The 20,080-nt window shown below is 37.5% G+C and overlaps 1 protein-coding gene across 1 annotated transcript in view; it reads right to left on the bottom strand.

Moving 5' to 3' along the window:
• Positions 1–2,310: 2,310 nt before the first annotated feature.
• The window catches only part of BTAF1 (B-TFIID TATA-box binding protein associated factor 1), a 41,916-nt gene continuing 24,146 nt past the window's right edge, over positions 2,311–20,080 (bottom strand). Inside the window, exons 15-38 of the mRNA XM_054637533.2 lie at positions 19,970–20,074; positions 19,603–19,752; positions 18,869–19,011; positions 18,528–18,702; positions 17,851–18,054; positions 16,517–16,943; positions 15,329–15,519; positions 14,248–14,401; positions 14,047–14,156; positions 12,854–13,055; positions 12,301–12,449; positions 9,807–9,959; positions 9,212–9,333; positions 8,828–8,995; positions 8,564–8,641; positions 8,354–8,483; positions 7,555–7,696; positions 7,261–7,391; positions 6,706–6,831; positions 5,810–5,962; positions 5,223–5,434; positions 4,902–5,061; positions 4,152–4,322; positions 2,311–3,914 (exon numbers count right to left, since the gene is read on the bottom strand). Coding sequence (XP_054493508.2) covers positions 3,768–3,914; positions 4,152–4,322; positions 4,902–5,061; positions 5,223–5,434; positions 5,810–5,962; positions 6,706–6,831; positions 7,261–7,391; positions 7,555–7,696; positions 8,354–8,483; positions 8,564–8,641; positions 8,828–8,995; positions 9,212–9,333; positions 9,807–9,959; positions 12,301–12,449; positions 12,854–13,055; positions 14,047–14,156; positions 14,248–14,401; positions 15,329–15,519; positions 16,517–16,943; positions 17,851–18,054; positions 18,528–18,702; positions 18,869–19,011; positions 19,603–19,752; positions 19,970–20,074 — 3,903 coding nt within the window. The 3' untranslated portion in view covers positions 2,311–3,767. The remainder of the gene's footprint in view (positions 3,915–4,151; positions 4,323–4,901; positions 5,062–5,222; positions 5,435–5,809; positions 5,963–6,705; positions 6,832–7,260; positions 7,392–7,554; positions 7,697–8,353; positions 8,484–8,563; positions 8,642–8,827; positions 8,996–9,211; positions 9,334–9,806; positions 9,960–12,300; positions 12,450–12,853; positions 13,056–14,046; positions 14,157–14,247; positions 14,402–15,328; positions 15,520–16,516; positions 16,944–17,850; positions 18,055–18,527; positions 18,703–18,868; positions 19,012–19,602; positions 19,753–19,969; positions 20,075–20,080) is intronic.

The raw sequence follows: 20,080 nt of genomic DNA, 5'->3' as shown, positions 1-20,080 counted from the left end.
TCTGGTCTGGCTGCCAGAATCAATTAAATCCTGATTCCTGAACAGGGAGTTGGCCTTAAAACAGCGTAACTGAACAGATACTTCCAAACCTGCTGTAGAAGAGAATACTGGAGAACTAGTGAAGCAACTAGAAGATAAGGAGCCAACTGAAAGGGTTTCTGACACAAATTCAAAGGTCATGTCTTTTAATAGACCACTGAAAGAATTTAGATGGATTATCATCTCTATAAAAATCCTTATATTCAGAGAACTTTCCTTGAGAGTAATTCACTTGAATGTGATTTGAAAAATAATGTTTACTCTAAAGCATCTCTCTGCCTGGTTTAAAGAACTCCATCTTCCTAGCTTTTGATTACAAAGCAACTTAGCACAAGTCAGTTACTGCTGTCATCCTTAAGAGCTTTAAAACTTGCCCTGTGCCAAAGCTCTATTAACACTGCACACCAAGCTAGATTTAACACTTCATTATTTACCATTTGTAAGCAAGGTAATAAAAGCTTTGGTATGTGAATGTGTTTTCATCTTAGAAGTTTTCCACAGTTTCTAATATGGCCTAAAAGCTGCCCTACTACTGCTTGAATTAAGGCTTAATTAGAAACATGTGCTCTTTGCCTTACAACCTGCAGAACCACAAGACAGTAGGAAAGTTGGGGATACCACTAATGCCAAATGCAAGCATTTGTCTTTAAATCTGGTAATCTTAAGGTAAAAGATAAGATTTGTAAAGATAATGGGCTAAAGCAAAAGACTCAACTTGAACTAATTTGAGTTAAACTAAATCACTATGTATACCTTGGATCTTCAGTGTAATTTCGCTTTCAGTACACTTAGGAAAAAAAAACCTTACAAAAGCATCAGGGAGAAGGATAAAAAAACAACCTAGAAACCTGCAATAGTTATAAGTAAATTTGCAGAAAGCAAGCAGCTTCCTGCCTAAGTGAGTTCCAAATATAACATGCATGGAGAAAGACTTGTTAGATTGAATTCTTAGTTTAACTAAGTACAACAGACACAGCAGAAGGGCAGAAGGTGTGTTTATGCAGACCTGTTTGCAGAAGGTAGTTCTCCATTTAGTTTTAAGTAGGATTTCAAGCAGTCCTTAAGATGGGTTGAAAAGCAGCATTATGTGTACACTTGTTTGAAAGTCATTCCTTCCAGCCCAGAATGTGGTCACCAGTCAGAGGTACTTTGACCCTGCCTATGGAAGGGCTTTGGAACTGGATGATCTTTAGGGTTGCTTCCAACCCAAAGCATTCTGAGCCTGTGCATGGTTGTACTCAGTTCATGTTTCTTTGGGCCTCCAGTGACTCCACCTGCAGTCAGTCAAGGCTTAGGCTGTATCCTCATTAGCAAGTAACAACCTGTACTAGGGGCAGAGCTGGAGAGCAAAACGGCTGGTGCTGAGAATCTGACATATTTGAAGGTTTCATTTCAGCCTAGAAATAAATAAACTTTCCTATTCCAGCCCAGACCCTGGTCTGGTCCAGCTGAATACCCATTAAAGAGATCAAATACAGTTAGAAGCATTCTAAGAACTATTTCTTGCTGGAGTTTCGCTGTAAGTGAATCCAGTTTGTGCACTGAGGACACTGCACAAACAAGCCAGATCTTGGCAAATGCTCTGCTAGTTTGAAAAGCACAGAACAGCTTTTTGTTAAATATTAAGGTAACAAAATCCGATTTTTTATATAGTTGGTGCAGTGTTCCTGTTGGGTCACATTTCAAAGCACTAATTCACAGAACACTTAACATCAGCCAGTACATATAATATTCTTGAAACAATTATTCTAGGTTCTGCTTTCCCCTGTTTTTCAGGTGCAGGAGTCTTGTTGATGTGATATCCAAGAGAGCCATCGCTAAAATTATTATGGCTGCATAGCAACTACAATGTGACAAATAAATGGCTTAAAAAAGTCCTAGGCTATTTCTTTCCCAACAGAACCCAAAGTTTCTTATCACTGCACCTAATAAAACTCTTGAAGAAAAACATGCAATTTTTACCACTAAAGAAGTTTCTTTATTCAAATATCTTGTTATTTCTAGGCACTATCACCAAATTACTGCACCAAGTTATCTTCAAGTACGCATTATTCCAGCATTGTAACTTCTCTGCAAACACCACCAAGACCCATCTTGTCTCCCCTGCTTGGATCATCGCTGAAAGCACAACAGAAATGGTCTGAAGGTTGAAATTAACCAATGTAACACTCATAATCCAGCTGTAATTTCCAAAAGCATTAGGTTTTTTTATAGCCAGATAAGTCTTCCCTGGAGAAACAAAACTAAACATGGACAAACCCAACATGCAACTTATATATTCCCAGTTTGTTTTATTTTCATGGAATGCTAATTTAGTTACAATCTGGCAGTTCATAACTACTGAAATGTGACATTAATTCTTCTCCAATGCTATAGAACTGTCTTGATTTATATAGTTTTAAAACAATCTTATTTTACAATAGTTGAGGTCTCTGGTGGTTTTTAAGCTCTGATGCTTAAGCACACAGCAAGCTATAAACCTTAGGTTTTATATTTATACATATATTCTATGTATTCAGACAACTGCTGTAAGTTATCTATAACTTAATATTTATAAAAAAGTGCATATACTGGTACATATGCACATCTAGAAACACACTTTTATACTGCCTCCCTTTTTTATAAAAAGCTGCATAACATACAGCCGTATTATTCTCACTCACTGCTATTAAAGTCTTTTACTATCTTTGTTACACAACTTTAACTATTCAATTACCTCAAACTGAATGTAGGTACTTCTATGTATATTTTCTCCTAAAGAAAAAAAGTCCTCCCTATTCCTTTAAGAAGCTTTAAATCATGCATTGGTTTAGTACACAGTCACTTTTAGCATGGATTTTAGAATCCTAGACAGTGTAAAATCTACTTCTGGAAAATGTCTGTCTGTATATTTAATTTCTTCTTTTAGTTACAAAAAATATATAGGATTGAAACATATGGAATACATGCATCTCTCAAAGTGGCTATATTCTAGCCTTATAGATAAATTAAAAAAGTACACCCCTGCTAACAGGATGCAAACATGGCCTCAAATAGGCCATTACCTGTATTCAATAGAGCTCATTACATTAAAAAGTTCAAGTCAGCTGTTCTCACAAGATGGTGTCAAAAGACTAAAGAGCATGATATATATATATAGTCAATATACAAAGGTGGGTGCACAGGCCTAGTGCCATTCCATTCTTCAATACTTTCAAGGCTTCTAGGCTTTGCCTCTGGTGATACAACTCCTGAAATGATCTGAATGAAAGCTTAAGTTGAAAATTGCTTTTTAAATATACCATAAAAGCAAGTTGTGTTTAAAAGAAAAATGTACACTGAACAACCTGAAGTACTCACTGAAACAACTGTACAAAACTATTATAGATACAGAAAGAAATAATGGTGGACTTGACTGCAAACACAAGTCACACTTGTTAACAGATGTAAAACCTGCTATGTTTTAATTCTTCTACCAAGTAAGAATTTGCAGCTGTTCAGAACAAGTAAAATTCGAACCACCTCACAATGTTTACATTTAAAGTTTTTATACAGTGCAAACGTTTAAGACAGAGTAACTTCCCAGTGAAACAGCTGACACTACTTCATGCCAGTCTTTTGAAGATTCTTCTTTCAGTAAGTCTATTTACACATTAAGCTAAAGGTTCACTCTATATGCTTTGAAGTTTGCTGAATATCAGCAGAAAAATATGTGAACTAGCAGCAGTTGTATTACAAATATGTGGTGGTTACTTTAATGAATGCATAAAGTTTTCAAGACTGTATTCAGTGTCATACTGCTCTTGATCCCATAGTTCTCCAAGGTTTTCGAGTACTGATTTCATTGATGCTTTCCCAGAAGAGGTAGAGGTATCTGCTTTTTCAGTTTTGCCATCCTTCACAAAAGAAAAAAAATCCTGTTAATATACAGAATAATGTTTCCAACAATCTAATAAATTCTTCAAGTCTCATAATTCTTCTGGGGAAATATCACTTCCTCCTGTTGTTCAGAGAGCTGTCTACTATTCATCAGTCCAACTTAAGCATTTGTGTGATTAAATTTTACATTTCAAAGCAAAGCTTTTCCCTAAGCTGACTATTTTTGGTAGGTATTTGTACAACTGTTTCTTTACCTTGTCGAGAGTGAACAGATCAAGAAGCTGCTCTGTTCCCATGCTCTGTAGGCTTGCATTTTCTTGGCTGATCACTGTATTTGCAATATTCATTTTGAACTTTTGAAGACCCATGATCTTCTCTTCCAGAGTTCCCCTGGTTATCAGGCGATATACATTAACAACACGTTTCTGAAAGAAAAAAAAATCACACTTAACTAAAAGTATCATCTCAGATATTCAGGAAAGCATAAACTTTTAGTGTTTACCATGGACAGTCTAGAAGCAGTTTGGATTGGAGCCACCCTTCAGTAACTCTACTCAGTCTGACAGACATTAGATGGAAAGCACAAGACTGTGCCACTATACAGTAGAAACATCTTCAGTTGCCTCTGTACTCTGGAAGAATTCACTGATTTTTACAGCTCTAGGGGAAGACTACCACCAATCATTCTTGCACCAGAGAAGGACAACCCTGCAGGCTGTCCCTTCAGTTCCTTGTCTCAGTCCTGAGTTATATCTTCCTCCACCAAAGGATGATTGTTCTCTGGCCTCTCCCCAGCAGCTCAGGAAGTACAGAAGAGAAGACTTATCAAGTTGGGGGCAGAATAAGGAAGTATGCACTTCAGCAGCTGGTATATTTGCAAGAAGTAAGTATGAATGGAAGCTTGATAGGAACCCAGAGATGTCACTTTGTTATACATTACAAACTCTCTCAAGCAAGTTCAGCATGAGAAAAGCCACCCTTATGGGAAATGAAGAGGTTTTCACCTGCCCAATGCGATGTGCCCGATCCATGGCTTGCAGGTCTCTCATCGGGTTCCAGTCATGTTCCACAAACACAACGGTGTCAGCCCCTGTCAAGTTAAGTCCCAGTCCACCAACGTGAGTGGTGAGCAAAAGAACATCTATAGATGGGTCATTATTAAACCTGCATACCAGAAAAAGTTAAGTATGGTAAGTTTCATTTAAATAAAGAATTTATGAACCTCATCTGCTTTGAGGCAGACAAAAAACCCAATTTTGCACCATCTAAAGAATACAGTTCATCAAAGCTGGCCTCACAGTGGTTATGAGGGGGAAGAGGCATACCTGGAAACAATGGAATGTCTCTGCCCAGCAGGAATGCTGCCATCCAGTCGCAGGTACGTAACTGAAGGTAACTGAGGTCTCAGAAGGTCGTGCTCCACTATGTCCAGCATACTCTTCAGCTGACAGAAGATAAGCACTCTGTGCTGGGCCACAACTGCTTCTGTACCACTTTCTGAAGATCCACCATTCCCCAAACCACAATCCAGCAGCAGCTTTAAGTAAAAGAACATTAAAGTGTGTCATTAAAATGACTGTAGAGCTCATACAAATATTGACATTCATTGATTATCAAAAGTAGAAATTAGAGAAACAAACTGCAGAAGGAAGTATCAAAAACAGAAGTAAGGTTTTTCATATGCCAACAAGTTATACAGACATCATCACCATGAAGATTGTGTTTCCCCCTCCTTCTTAAATTACCAGGGAAAATAGGGCATATCCCTGAAACACCCTTGCATTCCTTTCATTTACTACTTAATTTTATTAAAAAGAGTTTTCCTATTGATGAAAGCTTAAATAAAACATCCTAAACTGTAACAGCAGCAGAGACATTTGGGGAATTTAAGACACAACGAATGTCTACTCACTTGTTTCAAAGCAGACAGCTTAGGTGCATGCTGGATGTCTCGAAGGGATGAATTCTGAGCTGCAAGTTGCTCTGTAATTCTCTTGTACTCTGGGTGTTGGGTTGTGAGCACTAATGCTGGATGGTTGCAGAGCTTCCGTAAGTACTGCAATGCCTTGAATTATTTAAGAAATGAAGTTCAAAGAAATAATAAGCAAAAACACAGTTACAGAAAAAGGATTAACAGCATTAACTATAAGTACAGGAGTCACTCTGCCACATTCCACAATCTGGACTTTATGGTGTATTTTCATCAAAGTTGCACATTTAAAACCTGCATTTCAAATTGTATCTAAACACTGTTACACTCATTGTGATCTTGGTCCCTTCTTTCTGGAAAAACGCAAGGATTACCATTTTCCACACCTTGATCTGAGTCTGCAATAAAGGAAATGGGTTTGGGAGCACTTTGAGAATAATTGTTTCCAATTAACCAAGAGTTAATCTTCAGTTCTATAAGATCATGAACCTTCATAAATTCAGATCTACCCTTAAGGAAACATTTTGTCCATGTTTCAGAATCTCAATGTTGAAGTGTAAGAGCTGATGCAATCAGAATTACTTCCCTCATTCTGAGGTTTTGCTCTCTCAGTACTCAGTTTTTACGAGATCCACAAAACAGCAGAACTGAGTAGATCACATTAAAAATATGAGGCAATGTTATGCATCATAAGACACAAACTCATAATTTAAACATAATAGCTATACTTCACATTCCAGCCATAAATACTCTACTTAGATCAGATGACCACAAATGTCTACGTTTACTATTTTGATTTTAATTTTTCACTAAACCTATAAATACATTTACCAAAAATGTATATACTAGGTAATAAAAATTACTGAAAAAACCTGTACCTGAAATACGTGACCTGTAGATTTAAGCTTTGGTTTTTCAGTTTCTTCATTCAGTGAAATTGAAGAAACTGTTTCATCAATATCACATTTGGCACGAGACTTGGCAAAATCTTCATAAAGCTGAACCTGCAGACCAGACAAGAGAATGAGTGTGTTTTTTCTGACAGAAGATAGTTCTATTCAGAGTTTTGTTTCAAGTTAAAATTCAGAATTATCATACATCAAGAAAGCTATTTCATATGTAACAGAAGATAAACTAAACAGAAGATAAACAGAATCTCTTGCCATTTATTTTCTTTCAACTTGCAAAGGGTTATTGAAAAACAATCTGCAGATGCCTACATGTTGTTCCTGAACAATGCCCAAAATTAAACTCAAGAAACATGCTATTAATACATGACTGGAATTAGTGTTTTAAACACATACTACAAAATTCTTTTAGTACATCCAGAGACTGTCAGAGCTGATATCAAATTGACACAGGAATACAGATTTCATGCCTTTGTGGTCTTAACTCTGCTGAAAAATAAACTTTCAGCCACTTTTTAAGCATACCTGTAGAGGACTGAGAATACAGTAATAATCTTGAATAATTTTGGGTGGAAGATCTTGCAGCACATCCTCTTTCATTCTCCTTAGCAGGAATGGCAGGACTTGGCGGTGCAGAGCTTCCATTGCAAGTACCCCTAATGAGGGCAACAGCAGCAGTGTTTTAGAAGAAAAACATTTTTCAAACCATTCAGCTCCCCCTCAATCTCTGATGTTAGAAATAACCACACTTCTTTTCATTAGCAGATCTCATTTAAAAGGCTAAAACAAAAACCCAAAGATGAAACATTTGATCCTTACCAGCCTCTTGTTCTCGGCTGGAGCTGCGGGCATCTCTGCTTGCCAGGATTGGTTTGCCGTAACGAGCTGCAAACTGGCGCTCAGTGCCCAGGAATCCTGGCATTAGGAAGTCAAACAACGACCACAACTCCAACACATTGTTCTGCACATAAAAGAAACATTTGATAAATTATTTTCATGAGTAATAAGTTGTTGCAAGGTATCAGAAAATATTTCCATACATATTTAAAACTCTGCAAACTTCACACTACAACCCAGTCCCAAGCTCCTGGAGCTTGGTGGCTCTTTCATCCATCTGAGTAACAGAAATACCTCTGCATGCACCTGAATGTATAAATGGACTTCCCACTGTGTCCAGTGCCTTAAGCCACATCCAGAGTTTTCCTGATTAACAAAACCCAGGACACGCCAGTGGTCTTACTCCTGGGTGAGACAGATACAGTACAGCCAAGTCATTCGGACAAAGTTCAGAATCTGGAGATCTTAGGATTGAGTTTCCTGCTAATTTTACTTGAGGCATATGGGAATGGTCACTTCCTTATCCAACACTTGAAGTGGTAGAGAAAGTCTTGCTGCCAAGTTTTGAACTCCATTAATACCACAAAACTTGCATTCATTCCCCTATACACAGGTATACCAGGAAAGGGAAAGATGATGTTTTGAGAATTTAGAAATGAAAAGCTGTTTTACAATGTATACTTTGAACAAGATGATTGTTAAAAGGTACAATAAAGCTGAGTGCAAGACAGACCTATCTTGTTTGTTTTCCACTATTCATCCAAAATAGAAAATCAATTACCTGGATTGGTGTCCCAGAAAGAATTATCCTGTAATTAGCAGTCAGCTGTTTTACTGCTTTTGACAGCTTTGTTTTTCCATTTTTTATTACATGGCCTTCATCAAGAATGCAGTAATTAAACTTAATATTTCTGGAAAAGAAGAACACAGACTTAAGTAGCATTTAAAATTCTAAGCTATTAAAAACATCAGAAAACAAGCCAATTCTTACCTGAAGAAGTCGATGTCATTTCTTACAACATCATATGAAGCCACTATGAGATTGTGTCTTTTCACCTGGTGTTGCAATCTTTAAAAAAAAAAAAAGAGGAGTTAATTGAAGTGTTCCTTACATGTTGTTATTATTTCAGCCTTTAAGGATACCACCACAAATGTTCCTATGCCCACAAACTATGCTTCAGTAGTAGTAAAGTAAATTGAAAAACTCCATGTGTGATATTTTACTGTAAACCAGTTAGAGTGCAAGATGGGTTACCTTGCTCTCTCAGTAGGAGGTCCTGTATAGTGCAATGGATTAAGATATTCTTTTGAGCAAAATTTGCCCACTTCATCCACCCAGTGTCCTGTGAGTGTAGGAGGACACACCACCAAGGAGGGAAGAGGAACACTGTCCACCAGTTTTGTTCTTGCATATTCCTGAGCCCTTGAAGAATATAAAATAACAGTTTAAAAAGATTGTTTTTCACAGAAGAGTTGAGGTGAGAAAGATCTGTGGGGTCCACCTGGTCCAAACCCCCTATCCAAGCACAGGCACCCACAGGCACCCACAGTCACAGTTGCTCAGGACTATGTCCAGATTCATTGTCACACAAGACTTATCATTAAAGTCTAAGAGAAAATGTGATTTGTTTAAACTTACCTGAGGCAATGATCACCTGCAAGAATGCAAATGGATTGTAAAGTTTTTCCCAAACCCATGTCATCACAAAGAATTCCATGAAGTTTGTATTTATTGAGAAATGCAAGCCAGTTCACTCCATCCTGAAATCAGAAAAGGAGAGTGACTCAATAAAACCTGACTTTTTGCTATTTGAGCTTCAGTTCACACATCCATATGTTCAGTGACCCAGTGCTGCCAAACGAGGAGCTGGTTCCCCACCAGCCCATTGCATCCCCTACAGCCCATTCACTAAAAGCAGGGGGAATAAAGGGAAAAACAAACACCCAAATGGTACTTTGCAGTACTGGGCTGTCACAATCAGTGTTAGCAAGGCACAGCCCACTGACCATTCCCAGAAAAAAAGGCAAAATCCAGGAAGGGGAAAAATATCACTAGAACAGCGTAAGAAGGATGCATTACTTCATTTGTTCTTCCATACCCAGAGTCCAAGATACACACTGCACAACAGAAACCAAACACTCAAAAAATTCACAAGAAAAATGTATCTGAACAACTCCTATCCCATGAAACCGTATCAGACTGGAACTTTAAAAATAAAAGTATAAGCTGTTACCTGCTGGTATTTTCTGAGCTCTGCTTTGATTGGTACTGGAATTTCATAGTTTTCCAGTTTTTTTCCATCCAGTAATTGCTCCAGAAAGTGACGTTCTTTAGCCTTCATCCTGATTAATTCTTCAGACATGTTTGGTGGGTCTGGTATACCAGCCTAGGGTAACATTTTAAAGCAGTCATGTAAGGGCTACAGGACTAAACTGCCACACAGAGGAGAAGAACTTAAACCTCGTATTACTCAGACATTTTGAACACACAGTAAAGATCTGCAATCTTCTCAACTGTATGATTCTAAACTCAAAATTTAAATACTATATTTAGCTATACTTGTTTGATTACTTGCAGGTCAACACACGCAGGGTTGCAAGGTTCAAGAGACAAATCCTGCCTCAAAAGGACACTTTGAAAAGATTGATAAAAATTACACAAGAGATAGAAAATTCTGGTCAAGCTGCTAAGATTCTACAAAGACTGAGCTATTCTACCTCTAATCAGAGGGTTTATCTGGCTGGCTAGAGAATCCTATGACACCCACTCCTCTTGGGCCACAAGCTACCATCCAAAGTTTGATGGATTTTTCTCCTACTTAGCAGAATTAGATCTAAAGTGATACTGAAACCCACAGGATGAATTCAAACAGTTGGAAACTGTTGGGAGAAAAAAAAACCAAAACCTGAACCCCTCTAGGTCTGTAACAGCAGACCTTTACTTCCTAGGTACTCCCCATACCAGGCCAGAAGCCCAAAGAAGGCATTTGGGGGCCAAATATATTCATTCTTGCTTGCAAATAACATACAGCAGCAGCAGAGCCACTGCCATTTTCCCACCATCACATCTGTCATCCCATTTTTCTGGGCCTCTTCCATCCTCTTCATCCTCTTCCATTTAGTCAGCTTTACTTCAAAACCCATCTTACTAAACACTTACAGAGGGCTCCTGACTAAAAAAACCCTCTACCAAATATTGCCACCATGTATGTGGTTAGTAAGGAAGGGGGATGTTAGTACTGCCCCATAGGATATTTAAATACACTCATACACAGAGACAGCAGCCTCTTTGTTCAATGCTCTGCCTACAGTATGAACACCGTGGCAGTAATTTGGTTCAAATATGCTTGCAGCAGAATTGCCTATCAATACAAGTTTGATCAAGTTGAACCATTTATCTTACAATCCTTCTCTCAGTAGTTTTATGGTTGCAAGAATATTCAATTTGAGCATAAAGATGCAGAAAACAGAGCATAGTTAAGTTGCCCCAATTGACTTAATGCTATTTATTTATTGTTAAATAAAATACTGTTCCATGACAATATGAGTATTTTCTCTCACTATTAATCTGCTTCACTCTATGCTCACATATTTAATATAGCTCAGTATCTGATACTGAACTTAACCAGAAAGGGAAATTTGAAAGCACTTCTTCCATAACTATGGAAAATAAATATGAAGTGATCATGCATATACATGCAATTAATAAAACAAGTACAGTACATTTTGAGAGATTCTCACTAAACTTTATTAAAATAGCTTTAACTGTCCCCCAAGCCCTAAGCTACCTGTATTCCACAGGACTGTGTTTAGGATGCATATGAAGAAGGGCCTGGTGCAAATGACACTGCAATGAGCATGCTAGAAATTAAGTTCTTTGCTCCCTTTCAACCAGTTGAACATCTCAGTGTAAGCACACAAAGTATGTGTGCTCCTGTTAAGGCAGATCACTAGTTATCATATTCTGAGGTTCTATTGTGCTAAATTAAAAAGTGAAAGAATAAAAAATGCATTAAGCTGACAATTGCTTTTCATTATTGCTGTGGAAATTCTAAACTGTTTTCTATTACCATCTGGTGGTCACATTAAGTTACTTAGAAGCGTTGTAGTCCTTGATGCACAACATCAGAAGTTGTCTGAGCTATGCAAGTTGTAGCAGGAATGAAAGACGGAAGCAGATCTGTACTGATTAAGCACTACCTCATCATAATATACAATATTTTACCTATATATGTAGGGTGGTGCTTTTTGATTTTAGAAACTAGTAATAAGTGACCCTACTTATCCCCACATTATTTCTATTACTGTTATTTTTGATTTTGCTTTTAAATCAGTACTGCTTTTGTGCATTTCTCTTGACAACATACTTAGCAACACACATACCTAAGGAGAGTGCACACAGAATGCCTAAAGCTTTTAAACCCAAGCTAAGAAAAGCAGCATTACACACAAAATTAATAAATCTACCATTTAATTTTGTGTATACAGCTGGCATGAGCTTCTTATAAAGAGAAATTTTATTTTAACATTAAATTAGAAAATTGCTAACACAGGGTCCAATTTTGCTCATTTTAAAGGGCACATCTTCTATTATTTGATACGGACTCAACACCTATAAAACCAGCATTACTCATTCAGCATTTAATAAGCCAGAAGCCTGGACTTTGCAGCTGGTGAGAGTGGATGCAGGACAGCTCATATATCCATATACTTACAGCTGGAGCTTACCTCAAGAGGCATCAGCCTAATCAGCGTGGCAAAGCACTGAGTGGCCATAAAACGTACACTGTTTGTCTGATCACTCATTCTACCCAGAACTGGAACCACCAGAAGAACAATGTATGGAACAATACCAACATCCAGCTGCTCCATTACACCTGGAGTGCTCATTAAGGAAATAGTTTTTAATAGTTCAGGTTTCTCTGACAAATATACACCCAGGAGATTTCACACTCAGTAAGAGTCATTAATTGTTACACTCAGGTGAATGAAATTTCTAGTAACAAAGCAATGCAGAAGCAGGGAAATCTGATCTACCCAATTACATTTAGCCAGCAAAGTGCAAGGTTTGAGAAACCGAATTACCTCCACCAAAATGTCACATGGCAAATAAAATATGGGCAATGTAAATTAAACTTTCTTCTGTTTCTTTCCACAGAACAAAAACCAGCTTAGTATTTTATTTCATTCCTCCTCCCATTTTTTTCAGGGAACTTTTTTTGTTCACCCAAGTGAAACAACAAAGGATTTTCTGCATTTTTGAATACCCAAGCAAGGATACATGCAAGTGCTTCAATTGCACCCTCTTGTTTGGTATTGTCATCTATTGCTCCCAGCCACGGTAGAACTTTCTCTAGAAAGATATTCATTGTTTCCATGGTTGCTATTTTGCTCATAACACCCACACAACGGGAAGCCATGTGTCTCACAGCAGTGCTGGGATGTTGAAGGCACATGTAAAGATGAGGCAAATGCTGTATTAACTGAACAAAAGAGAAGGGTGCAGAGAGTAAAGGTTAATATGAATTATAAAAGAATTAGTGTTTTTTTTTTTAAACTACAGAGTCTTTTAAAGTCATTTAAGAATGCTTGGAATGGCTCCTTTGCAAGATATAATTGTTTAAAATGAAAAAAATATTTCAGAAGAAAAAGGCAATTGGAACTTTGAACATGTATTACTCCCCAATACAGACAAAATTCAGAGTGACAAAATATTCAGCATTTCAGTCAAAACCAAAATTAATTAAGCCCTTAGTTAACAAGGAAGTGTTTCACACTGAAAATATAGTACTAAATACCCAGAATTTTTTATTAAAGAGAAAATAATTATTTCTTAAATACAGATTTAAGAATTCCTTCCAGCTAGCAAATTTGTCCTGGACTCATTCCCTTTGTGTTTAGGCAGATTAATTACTCATGTTGGGAATCTCAATAATTCTGTGTGACAAGGAGGACAACCAGAAGGAAATCTGCATCTCCCCAGCAGGGTATACATCTATGTCTTTGGTGTGTGTATGTGTCTTCCTTTTAATCAGTGCAGATATGCCTTTGTATTGGATACCTAAACAGATGGTCAGGTTTTTCCTAGTGTGCAAGTCCCTAAGTACTAGCTTTGATGAACCAAGTTCAGCCTCTCTGACATTCTACAAATTTCTTTTAAACTGCATACAGTATTAGCACCACCAAAACCAATTTACACAATCACTACATACTGCATTTATGTATATATACATAAAAGGCACGTATTAAAAAAGTCTTTCAGTCAGCCACACAGTGCTACAGAACCACATTTTAATCTGCACTTTGATAACAAACAGAAGGCATCATATTACCAGTCTGTTCTCCAGGTCTAGGAAATACAGAGTTAGAATAAAGCAGAGCAGAGATGCTGATTCCAGTGTAACACAACAAGACACAATAAAGACTTAAACCAGCAATAAAGAGACTGAAGTGTTTCATGCAAAAGCTGATTACCAGGGGATGTAGCTGAGTGTCCATTGAAGCTGCTGTTGTTTCAAAAACCTGCAAGGAATTCACCAGCTCCTGGGCAGGAGCATCTCCTTTTTCCAGTAACAACTTTCGATCTGGTAAAAACAGAAAAGGTGCTCAGTTTCAGACTGACATACTGACTCCAGCCTGCCACCCTTCCCCAGCTTAAATCAGAAGTGCAATTACCAAAATTATTTATGTGAATGTTGTTCCTTAACGAACCAACCATAGCATCCCAGAGATGTGGCAATCCCGTTGCCATTTCAGCACCAAAATGTTTAGCTATAGTAGATAAGGCAAATTCAGCTCCTCTTCTCTGTACAACATAAGGTTTCTGAGCCTAGATTTAAACAATTCAACAAAGTAGCAAGGTTAGATACATTTAATAACAATTATTGTCAAGGGTGACCTCTCATTACATAGGCATTCAATTCTGATTGTGTTTATACCTACCTACAACACATTCACCAACAGATTTTTTCCTGATTTAATTCCTTTATTCTTTATACACGTGTAAAAAACAAAAATTCTTTCACAGCCAATTATTTAAAGTCCATAAATTTGAGATTTGGCCTTTGCTGGTACCGGTCCATTTCAACAAGATGTTTCCAAGTGGTTCTGGTTCCAGAACCTCAGATATGGCCAATACAGTAATACCAAGAACAGTACTTACTAGAAAACTTACAATACTTGGTTTGTTATTTATCGCCCTTTCTTGCTCTCTCTGGCAAGCAGAATTAATAGAAAACATTAATAATTGAGACTAAAATCCACAACACTGTTTAGGAGTTCACAATCCTGACTAGAACCTCATTAAAACATGCTGAAGTTTGAAATTAATAAAAGGGAAGAGTTTAGGACACCAAGTATGGAAGTCACACAGACATGCTGTTTTACACAATCATATTTCAATTGCTGGTTTTAATGCTTCAGAGGTATCCACAGGCATTGAGATGGACCAACACTAACATGGGCAGGACACAGTTTGTGTCATCTTGTGTTTGTTCCACCCATTGTGGAAATCCATCTCCATGAACTTATATCGATATTCATATTCTATAGTAAATACAACATTTCAGGAGTTATTAATGTTCTTAATGACAAACATTTAAAACATCAAACATAAGCTGCTTGCATCACAAAACTTCCTGTTTTGTAATGCAAAACCCCTGCCATCCCTACTACAAAGGTATCAACTCCAGTGAATTCGAAGTAATGGAAAGAAGGGGCTGATGTGAAGTTGCAAATTCAAGCTTTTGAAATGTACCTCATCAAGTTCTGTAGGAATGCTTCCACTGCTGCCTGTGGGGAGATCTGCAATAGGGGCTTTTGGAGCTTTTGGAGTAGGACCTCGCCGACTTGTGATGGCAAAAGCAGCTTTCTGATGTCTGTACAGTGTAATTATTCCCCTGTGCTTAGTAACTGTGTGCTGCATCCCATCTTTATCAGAGTTGGGCCCTAAAAGAAAAGGGAGAACAGCTGACAACACTTTAAGCTGTAGTTTAACACATAGAGGGAAGTGAGAGCTACCTACAAGTCATCTGCTGATTGTGCTTTAAAAATCCCCTAATTTTTTCCACTCTTGAGGACGATGGAACTTTAGTAGAAACAACTACTGTGCTAGGACAACATTACATACTCTGGATGAGAAGTGTGCAAACTGCCAGAAATTATAATTCAGCAAGAAGCACAGGTAACATGTATGTTACCTGTGAACACATTATGTTCTAAAGTTCCAACCAATTGATGTTCTGTGTCCTTTAAAACAGTTCAATACTTCTGTCATGATACAATAAAAGATGCCATCAGTATCTTTGCATTTGTTGATGTTTCCATTTATACTAGAGAGCTTCATTTTCAATCAGATGTGAATGTTATACTACTCTGAGATAAAGGAGGACACATTCATTAAGAAAGAGTAAAACATACAGTGGTCAAATCTTAAAGGAGGTTAGAATGTTTGAGAGTATTAAGATCTTAGTTGGGTTAATCTGGGTTCATTCAATCCATACATTTTCAATAATGGACAGCCATTTAAAAAAATTCATGACCATTGCATGCATAGGATTATTTTATTAATTCTGAACACTGTCCTCATCTTTTTATCTTATGATTAGCCCATGGAATGTAACACAAGCCACACATTTTTGACAGGCTGCTTTAATTTCCATTTTTACTCAATACATCTGTAAGTGAAATGTCATCAGAACTAGATATTAACCAGAGTCCATACCTGGAAATTGGAATGAAAGTATTTTATACATCTATATAGATATAAAACAATGCACATTAGTTGCACACAGTTTAAAATATCTAAATGAAATCATTATTAATAAATACTCAGATGCTGGCATTTTAAAAATCAGTGAAAACAAGCCTCATTCAAATACTCATTTCATCAGCTCAGAAATAATCACAGACATATTAAGAATCCTGGCAGTCTTAGTTGTCCTACCTTTTGAGTTTTCATGGCTACTCTGAGGCTGTGCAGGACATGATGCCAGTGGGGTAAGATGTGGATCCACACACAGGGAATTGCAAAGATTTTTTATAATCTTAGAGTTGGGACAAGGAGATCTGGTTGTACACTGCTGAAGTAACTTTGCTATACATGAAGCCACATAGTTTTGTATGAGTGTATTCTCTTCTTTTTTGATAGCTTCCATTAAGGGTTTTATAACAGGATTTAGTTTTTCTGGAAGTTGCTGCAAGTTCACAACTGCACATGCAGCAAAGGTATGGACTCGCAGATGCAACACTTGCCATTCCTGATTTGTTTCTGTAACAGTCATTTGGACTTGCTGCCTTTTACTGTCCAACTGTTGCAGAACTTTAGGATTCAAAGTAAAGGATGATGTCACCTCATTGAAAACAGAAGTAACCTAAGAGAAAGGAAAAGAAGGAATTAGAAATCTGTTTCATTGACTGTAAAACAGGATATCCTCATGGCACAACATGAGTCACTTGACCACATATCACCATCTCCATTTCCCAGTAAATAACAGGAAATGCTCCAAAATGTATTTCTGGGAATCCTGAACTGCAGATCAAAGAGAAAATCAGGTATATCATAGACATTTAAAGTCTAGATTCCCAAAGCTACAAGAGCAGTTTATGTGCTCCTGCAAATTTAGATTGTCCCATATCCCACGGGTTCTACCCAGATATTCTGGAAATATTTAAGCATGTGACAGATAAGCAAAGTAGAATGTGACTACAACAATCCAGAAAGGATGTGCAAGATCCTGTACATGAACAAATCGCTTCTCAGCTGACTTTCTTTTGAGGAAAGAGACTGGGATAAAAATCTAAGAAAAAAGCACAGCAAAGTAGTTGCAGGACCTTCCATATCCTTCCGCACTCATAGGTGGTTGACTATTGTTGCCTAAATCTTTCACTGGAAAAAGATTAAAAGCAGATTAAAAGGTCAGGGGCAAGGTGGGGGAAAAGATCTAGAATTTACATGGTCTATTTACAAGTCTTCTGACAATGGTTTTGAAGTCTGCTTTGTTTACTTATGCATAGATTTCAATAGTGAATCCACACCTGGGATCAGAACACTCAGTTTTATTCTCCCATTAAGTATGTACCTTGCATTGCACTTGATTTTTGTCAGACTGTAAACACACCTCAGGGGAAACAGCAAGAATCTTTACACATTTTTTTTCATGAGATATGCAAAGGTCACCACATTATTTCTGCAAGCTACTGTGAATGTAATAATTATGCTGAAGGTGTACTTCAAGACAAGAACAGATTGGGAGGAAAGGCAGGCATGCCTCTACTTACCAGCTCATTAGCTTGATCTATTGTAAATACACTGCAGTTTACTCTGTTTCCAATGTCAATGTGAGAATCAGCTAGCAATGAGATGAGTTGTTTACATTCGTTTTGCATTCGCGTAAAAGGAACAGCAATTTCATCATAATAGAGATGTTCAGAAAGGACCCCAAGTAAACGAGGTTGAACACAAATAGCCACAGTTGTACACTCCTGTAACAGAAAAACACAATTTGCATTTCTGAATAATCACAGTTTCTTTGTTCAGTCTTGGGCAGCTCAATCTAGCTACAAAAATCCATTTCCAGAGGGACTATTAACACTCATAAACCAGAATATTAAAGATAAAGGATTAGGAACAAAAAGTCTGCCACTAGAAATGATAGTGAGCAGATAAAAGACAGTCATCTTAAAAGGAATCACTGACCTTAGATAAAGGCATCTTGAGAATAGATTTATTTGTAGAAAAAATGTGAGCATACTTACTGATTCATCGTTCTGACAGCTGGCATTTATCTACTGAGTCCTGTATTCCTGCACTGTCTAACGATCAAGATTTTGGTATTTAGATGTATAAACACCATTTTAGCTTACCTACTGAAATCTTATTTCAAGCTAAGTACCACACAACAAGCAGTGGATTGAGATAGTAAGTAAAATATATTTTTGCTGCAGAAACATCCTACCTTTTGCAAGGCTGCCCACTCACAGATTACTAACGCAACACTAATCCTCTGCAAGGCAGATTTAGAATTCAAGTGGAAGAGCAGTAGCTGAGCTAATGATTCAGCTGGCTTTATTTCTTGAGTAACAGTATTTACACCTGGGTCACAAATGCAGCAACAAAGTGCTCCCAGCAACCTGACAAGATGAAAAAGAACAGTCACTTCAATGTCATAATTACTCTGCCATCAATGATTCAACATGAAGATGCAAAAATGAAAATTAGATTTTGGCAAAACCGCTATATTTTATGAAAAAAATACATTTCTTTTAAGTATTTTTTTCATATTTCCAGTAAACTGACTTTGCTGCCATCATCCGAGCACGCATGACAACATAGTCCCTCGTTGCTGGATCTTCTGCAATGCTGTCTGCCCCAGCAATGTATTCCTGAATCACTTCCTTGTTCTGGGTTTGACCTTGACGCAGTTTAGCACCTGCTTTTTCCTGTGGAATAAAGGAAAGGCTGAAAAGGTGTTTGTAATGAAAAGATAAATTCATATTCCATAACAGTACAAATAATCATCACACCATGAAAAAGTTGGACTAAGACAGAACACTTCTTGTGTAAGAGATTTCTTAAAGCAGTCAATACTTGGAAATCATCTCTGTAGTCATCATTCTGTAGTCCTGTTAAACGTATGCTACATTCCTTCACTATAATATTAAGGCTAATACTTGACATACCGCTGATAAACACACAGAGGAAAAAGGAAACCTCTCTCAGCATCTTTTCAGAAACAACACAATGCTTCTGGATTTAACTCAGTCCTGCAAACAGATGGCTCTAGAGACATGTAAATAAGGACTTCTTGAGTATCTACACAGAGAACACTACACAGCAGAACTTAATTCTTCAAGGATAACCTGACAAGAAACCTTTTGCTCTACAGAATTGAGGCTTGTAAGACAGTTTACATTTAGAACTACAGAAAGGCACCACCACTCCCCCTCTAACACCCTTAGAACGTGTTTGATATACAGCTAAGCAATTTCCTACTTTCCTCAGAACAGACAGTGAGACCACATTTAACTTACTTTGGACCTGGTTTTTACTTCTAGCAACATGTTTAAGTCAATGGGCAAATGAGATGGCTGCATCATTAAGCAGAGCCAGGCTCCCATCCATGGACAAGCAGCTGCAACAACATACTGTACAGATGCCTTGTTTAACAGTTCCAGCCACACCTTGGGAAAGAATCACAATAGAAATCATGACAAATTTGTACCTGGTCTACATAAGATCATACACATGCTGAGAAACTGCAGGAACTCTCTCATCTACTCTACAGTAAAGCATTGAAGTATTTAACATTAGCACACTATTCTTCATCTGCACAAAGTACAGAGGATTTGAAAGAGTGGGATACACAAGCACTATATCCAGGAGAAGTCATGCAAATACCTTGTGAATAAGATCCAGAATTTCTTGGTTGCTTTCTAAGATACAAAACTGAAATATGTGCCTCAACATGTCTTGCAGAATTGGAGTCAGCCATGTTGAAGAACTCTGAAA

This window comes from Agelaius phoeniceus, chromosome 9 (assembly GCF_051311805.1).
Source record: "Agelaius phoeniceus isolate bAgePho1 chromosome 9, bAgePho1.hap1, whole genome shotgun sequence".
Lineage (NCBI taxonomy): Eukaryota > Metazoa > Chordata > Aves > Passeriformes > Icteridae > Agelaius > Agelaius phoeniceus.
The sequence above is the reverse complement of the archived record's forward strand: the minus strand, read 5'-3'. Positions and strand labels throughout refer to the sequence as shown.